The 6737-nt window shown below is 50.2% G+C and overlaps 1 protein-coding gene across 1 annotated transcript; it reads right to left on the bottom strand.

The window, feature by feature from the left end:
• Nucleotides 1-1706: 1706 nt before the first annotated feature.
• On the bottom strand, nt 1707-6207 carry LOC112875862. Its single transcript, XM_025939864.1, has 7 exons — nt 5789-6207; nt 4698-5317; nt 3033-3600; nt 2839-2939; nt 2675-2755; nt 2465-2592; nt 1707-2345 (listed from the first exon to the last, which is right to left on the bottom strand). The coding sequence occupies exons 2-7, from the start codon at nt 5259-5261 to the stop codon at nt 2102-2104; spliced, it is 1686 nt and encodes a 561-aa protein (XP_025795649.1). The 5' UTR covers nt 5262-5317; nt 5789-6207; the 3' UTR covers nt 1707-2101.
• Between the last annotated feature and the right edge of the window lie 530 nt (nt 6208-6737).

Here is a 6737-nt window from a genome sequence, read left to right as displayed (position 1 = left end):
AATAAATCATACTCCCAGCAGGAGCAGGAGCAGCAGTATAAAGAACTGAAGAGGCAGTGCAAAAGCTAGGGATCTTTGCTGCTGCTATCAGTCATGACTCATGAGTGAGTGACTGAATGGATGAAATGTCCAAAACCATAAAGCGGCTGGTCCTCGGATCGTGTGCGGCGCACCAGGCTGTGGCCGGTGGCTCTCACCATGCCCACGCATGGCTGTATACTTGTTGTATTACTATACACTGTCAGTGAGAGCCATGCAATGTTGCAAAAAGGAAGGGGAAAAAGGCCCAAATAAAGGCCACTTTCCAACAGGACAGGATGATCGATCTACAGCTCCTTTTTTTTTCTCTGGAACACGATGGAAGCAAGTACACGCTCTGTCCTCTAGCTTAGAGAAAGCACCCATCAGCAGGCACCATTTACCAACTGTTTACCCTGAACAACCAGCACCGTTATCCTCTGAGCAAGAAAGGAAATCAGACCACCATTGCTAGGTGCTAGCTTTAGCACAGTAAGCTGAAATGCCACGGCAGGCTCTGAAGACGGGCAGGGCAGAGAGGACCGGGGGCGAGGTACAGGTACTGACTGTACTGTGCGGCCGTGCCACAGTCACGGCCGGGCACTCGCCCCGCGGGGGATCCAGCGGTAAATGTGGCCGGAAAAAAAAAGACGATCACCAACACCAACCCGCGCCTCGTGCCCCGCGCGACCGTCAGATGGTGACCGTTCCTTGTCCACGGAAAGAGAGGGAATAATCTCTACGTAGTACTCCATGAGGCTTTCGCACCAACGGGAAAGGGAGCCGCCGGAGCCCAGAGCAGCGGGTGATCTTGCTTGCTGCTTGCAGGCAGGTCGATGCAAAGATGCCATTCTTTTCAGCAGCCGAACGAAGTGCCACGGCTTTCGCAGGACATCGATGGAAAAGTTGCCGCTGGCCCTGCGTGCACTCATGGGCTCACGGGGGGGCATGGAGGAGGAGGAGCAGCAGCGTCGTCGGCGTCCGGCCATCGCTTTGGGTCATGGCGTTGATTGCAGCGGCAGCGCGCGGTGGGAAAAAGTCAGAGCGCCGGACGAGAGTTCTCGGAGGTCAACACGCGGGCAGGTCCGGCGGATCGCCCCAAAATCTTGCGGCCTGTGGCTGTGGAGACAATGGAGTGGAGTGGACTCGCTGGTCCACGCTGCTGAGTGTTGTTGACAGCTTTGGAGGACAGGGCGGGGTGGGTCAGCGGCCGCCGACCGTGACGTGCTGTCAGTTCGTCCATCGAGTACGCTCGTCAGAACTGTTTCTTCTTTCGGCCGCCACTGTCAGATTGTCTGAGCGCGTGCAGCAGCCTAAACAGCCCACTACACAAGCTTCCTTTTGGTCCGCTCAGCCCAACTGAGAGCATGCAGATGGGCTGCTGTTCTCTATTAGCCCTGCAGGCTCAATTAATCTTACGGCCCATCACAAAATAGGTCATAACAGGCGGCCCACCTCAAAAGAGTCAACAGAAACAGCCAATGCTCTCTATAAACAGGTTCGCCTCAGCAACGGCGGGGTAGCCAGCCGGCGAGGACTGGACACCATCAGTGTCATGGTCCTGACCAGGTGCTCCCGAATTCGACCCGTTGTTCCTCAACAACAGAAAGACCTGGAGCACATACACAAACCACACGGCCTTGCAACAGTCAGCATCACAAGTCTATATTAAAAAAACATCACAAGTCTACGACCGACCGATTTGAACCTGGCGAAACCCCGCGCCCAGGTCAGCCACCACAACAGGCGTCAAAAAACATAACGGCCACTGCTCAAGACCAAAGCTGGGCAACCAATGAGCCGCGCAAGCACGAGAAGAATACTGTACAACTTTTTTTTTCTTCTTTCTCGACTAGTATCATACACCAACCACAAGTTAACAACTAGATCCACCACCACCAATACGACGCCCAACTCGAAGGGCAGAAGGAAACCGGCAGTCACCCCATCCTTTGTCAAGTTGATTGTTAAACTACTACCACGGAAACCACAAAAACAACACACCAGCGAGCTGGCCATGTCGACATACACTTCTCCAGCCTACTGACGGTCATGGTTGCATCACGTCAGGTAACTAGGTTCTTCATGCTTGCTTCCCAGCACTTTCCTGGGCAGCAATATCTCCCTGGGCCGCATCACTTCCCTGGTCAGCGACACTTCCCTGGGCCGCATCACTTCCCTGGGCAGCTTCACTCCCCTGGACAGGACGTCCCTGGACAGCCTTGTAGCATGCCAGGCTGCAGAGTGGAAGCCTTGTCTTCGAGTCCCGGTACTTGTAGGGGTTTGTGCAATTTGGGCCTGCACACTTCTCCCTTGGAGGTGGATAGCTGATGAAATGAAATCAATCAGGTAAGTAACAGTAAGTATGCAAAAAAGTTATCAACCTGCAGATGCTGCAGTTCAAATGATTGAATGCAGAGAGATAAGTAATAGCATTGTATATAACCTGACAGGCTTGGAGTTGAATATGCTTGGAAGCCCCATACTCTCAGGGAATGTAATGACAGTTCCCGTTGGGCCCATGACAGTCTGGACGCAGTTTTTCCTGTATTCTTCTAACCTTGCTTGTTTTTCCTGGACAAGAGAGAATGCAAAAGATGAATTCATTGCAGCAAATAGGCAAATGCAGCTACTGAAATACTCTAGGAATTCATACCTTCTCCTCCCGTTCCTTAAGCTTCTTCTCTTCCTTTTTCTTCTCAGAATCAATACCTAATATCTTCCTCATTGCTTCAGCCTGTACAATTTGAGTTTGTAAAATTGCACCACCCAATGGAACAGAAAAAACATATGAAACTATAAATAAGAACAGATGTAAACCTGTTGTTCCTTCTCTGCCTTCTCAACTTGCATCTTACGCCTCTGTGCAGCTTCTGCTTTTTTGGCTTGTATCTCCACTTCTGAAAGCTTCTCCTTTTGCTCTGTACCATAATCAATGATGCCATTATCACAATGTCTGAGGCAGCAATGTTAAATATCAACAAAAAGCTCAAAAGATAAAAATAAGAATTTACTTCTTGATGAAGCAGCTGGTAATCCATCAGGAAATTCAATCAGACTTTCTCCATGCCCACCCCTTCCTTGAAGGGCTCGCTGTCTTGTTGTAAGACCAGGAGTTTCAATCTTCACATCTGAAGGTGAATCAACTTCCTTTGGCCCAACCTTTTCATCAATCTCAGATTCCTCCTCTTCAATAAATTCATTGCCATCCCCTAATTGTGACTTCTTCCTGCCATCCTTGCCAAAACGTGACATTGTAAAGTCCTCATCCACTTCATATGGGATACTCTTGTTTTTAGAGACCTTGGACAACTTCTTTTTCTTGAGACCATCATCAGCAGAATCATCATAAGCTCCATGGCCAGTGGTCATAGGATCTGGTGCAACTTTAGCCCCCCTGAGTTTTTCCAGATAGCGTAATTCACCATCTTCATCATCAGAATCTCCATCAAGTGCTTTCTTCTTAGGAATCCTTTTGCTCTTGCGAACAAGGTCAGATGATGGTGAAATGTCATGCCTATTGCCATGTTTTCCTTCAACACGACTGCCATGAGTATCTTTGCTTGTGTGCCCACCAGAATCCTAATTTTTAAAAAAGGGGCAACAAATGAACACTACTGCAATGAACAAAGGTCAAATAACTAAGGACAATGTATCTTCAACTACTGGTAGAAAATAAGAATCCCAACTCACAAATCACAATTACCATCCAAGTCAACAGGATACATAATAACCAACACGACATTGCAAAAAACCATGGGCAAGAGCATGAAACTGAAACTAAAATCACACGGACTCTAGCAGCAAAGATATACTGAGAAAAGATAACCAACATATGAAAAGATTGAGTTATATGATTATAGCTGTATTGGCCAAATGGCCCAGATCTGACCAACAAAGTTTCAGATCTTCAAGATATCATCCACCAGAGATTGTTGGCAGAAATCGATCTTTACTCCGTGGGGGGGAGATGCAGAAAGGAATACCGGATTCAACCAGGCCAGGGTTTCACTTCCCACCTTTCTCCTACCGCCGCCCCTGCTCTGGCTCCTTCCGCGGCCCCCTCTCGCACCCCTGCTCAACAAGCTCCGCGGCATCTCTCCTGATGGTGGGGGCAAACAGGAAACGGGACGCGGTAGACTTGCAAGTGACCCCTAGAAGAAGGCCAGCAAGAACCCTGTGTGCGGATTGCACAGGACCAGAGATGGAACAAGCTGCCAAAGGGGTCAGGAAGGATCTAGGCCTTACTGTGCACGAGAGGAATGAGGAGTTGCTGTACCGATGGGACGGTGTCGATTATGAAAAAGGAGGCTGTATACAGTTGTTAACGGAAGGAAAAGGGAGCTGGAAGTATCTGTATATTGAAGAAGTTTGGCAAACTTTAATGGCATTAAAACGGACCAGCAAAATCGTATCATATATATCAAAACCTAGAAAGTTTTGGTGCCATTCTGGTATGTATCCAATTCTCTCCCAAAATAATATGCCAATACTAACTGAGGGGTGAAGGGATGTGCTAAACTATCTAAGAATATACAATGATGCCTACTCAGTCAGAATTGTAAAGTAAATGAAATATTGGGCAAAAATCAGGTGAGAATTAATGATGCAAAAGTACATTAGAATTTCACACACACACACACACACACACTCTTATCCAGTAAGCACATAAAACAAACCTTGTGCTTATGCCGATGAGAAGAGCCATCCGACGTGGCAGGAATGCCACTACCACCCTCTTCTGGGACGGTTTTCGGATGTATGGTTCGAGTAATCCCGCCAACTTTGAGCTTTACTTTTCTCACCCTATTCTCACCAGGCACACTTGCATCCCTCGGGACCAACTGTGGGTTATCCGGGGGGGATCCCGAGCTTCTCGCAGTACACTCCAGTGCAAGAACACCACCACTATCACGCTTGGCAGCATCCTTTGATTTGCTGCTCCGACTGTGGCCATCATAGTCTCCTCCAGATCTGTCCTCCCTCAACTTCCTGGATACGTCATTCTTATGAGCCATGGAGCTCTTCATCTCAGGGCTATTTAGGTATAGCTCTTTCCTCCAATGCCCGCCGGCGTCAATGCCGGCGGCATCATCATGGGAAATGTTCCGAGACGGCACATACATGCCATTGTACTCAGAGGCGAGTTGCTCCGTGGACCTCGGCTTCCTTGACGCAACACTCCTTGGCTTCTTTATCACTGCTTCAGTGGTGCTAAGCGGAGGGTTCCCCCGCCCCTCCATCGCCACGCACGCTGAACTCCAGCTGAACTCACCTTTACGCTAGCCAACTTTGCGACCTGCGTGTATAAGAACACAGCATTACAACTACTGGGACATGGAAACAAGCCGCTACCACGAAACAGAAGCATCAGCAAACCGAATCACCAAATCAGAGAACCTGCAGGCAACACAGTCCCGCGCAAGGGGTACCAAAATACTATATAGACGCAAACCGCCGACCATGAAAGCGAGAGCATAGACCGAGAGAAACCCCAGAAATTCAAAAATGAAGCACCAGTGCCCCACGCAGGGAGTGGTATCGGAAGCGAACACCGACGAGCAGCTTCGAACCGCACCGCGAAGAATCAAACCCCAAAACCCCTCGAGCTCCCCGAAAACCCTCCACACTCGGAGAAATCAAGCAGCGCAAGGACCCGACGCGCAGTGAACCAGTGAAGCGCGACCAGCCACCCGCGCCAGCGAGCGCAAACCAAACCAAAACCCTAGGAGGACGGGACCCGAGCATGGGCGGGGGCGGTGCGCCTTACCTCGGACGGAGCGAGCCAACGGCGGACCGGCGGCGGCGGCGAGCCGGTGGGGAGCTAGGGTTAGGGTTTGTGGCGAGAGCGCGAGGGGTGGGAGGCGAGGGCGAGGGTATTTGGGCCGGGCCCGTGCGGCGTGACGAGGTGGAGGGGGGGAAGACGGGAAGGGGGCGGGGTGGATGACGCGGGTGAGGAGCCAGCCGAGCGAGCGAGGGAGGGGAGGGGGGAGGAGCGCGCGGGTGGGGGTCGGGGGCGCGTGCTGGGCGACGCGTAATTTCTCCCATCTCTTCGCTCTGCCTGCGCCCTGCTCGCTTCCGCTCCGCTTTGCCGTCAATCCCACCACGCGCCGCGAGACGCTATCCCTTGCCGCCCCCTTCTCCCTCCTCTGCCTTCTCTCTCTCTCTCTCTCTCTCGAGCCGGGATGGATGGCGCCCGCCCCCTTCGCTTCTTTGCTACGCCATGTCGCGGTCTCTTTCTTTTCCGGGTGTTTTGCGTTGACGTCCTTGGGGTGTTTTGGTATTCTGAGAACCTCACGTCAAGGGGTCAATTGGGGCTTGGGACTTGTCCGGCCGTAGCTAGGGCCTAGGAATGCGAACTTTGCGTTGTCTATATCACTTTGATCAACTCAAAGTTCATGCAAGTAAACTGCTAATCTAGAACCAAGATCAATAAAAAAACATGAAACAAAAGAACTAATGTGGCGACCCCCAAATTATTTCTTGGATACCCAATTGCACCTCTATAGGTGGCGAATCCGAGACCATGCAAGAATTAAAGGAATATTACATATTACATTTAAAAAAATTGGCGCCAAAAGGCTTAAAACTTGAACCATATGCTCTTAAAACCTATTTACCTATATTCATTTTGGCAATAAGAATACAAACATGATCGAGAAAAAATAAATATTCTCATAATAAGCCGTGAGTGGCACCACATATCACCTTTGTTCTTA

This window comes from Panicum hallii, chromosome 9 (assembly GCF_002211085.1).
Source record: "Panicum hallii strain FIL2 chromosome 9, PHallii_v3.1, whole genome shotgun sequence".
Taxonomy (NCBI): Eukaryota; Viridiplantae; Streptophyta; class Magnoliopsida; order Poales; family Poaceae; genus Panicum; species Panicum hallii.
This window is presented reverse-complemented; position numbering and strand designations above follow the sequence as displayed.

Excerpts from the sequence above, each read along its gene's own strand:
- LOC112875862 (XM_025939864.1), bottom strand. The coding sequence starts at position 5,261 with ATGGAGGGGCGGGGGAACCCTCCGCTTAGCACCACTGAAGCAGTGATA. Across the intron at positions 2,593-2,674 it reads TTAAGGAACGGGAGGAGAAG|GAAAAACAAGCAAGGTTAGA; the intron begins GTATGAATTCCT and ends TCTCTTGTCCAG. Across the intron at positions 2,346-2,464 it reads TTCAACTCCAAGCCTGTCAG|CTATCCACCTCCAAGGGAGA; the intron begins GTTATATACAAT and ends TCATTTCATCAG.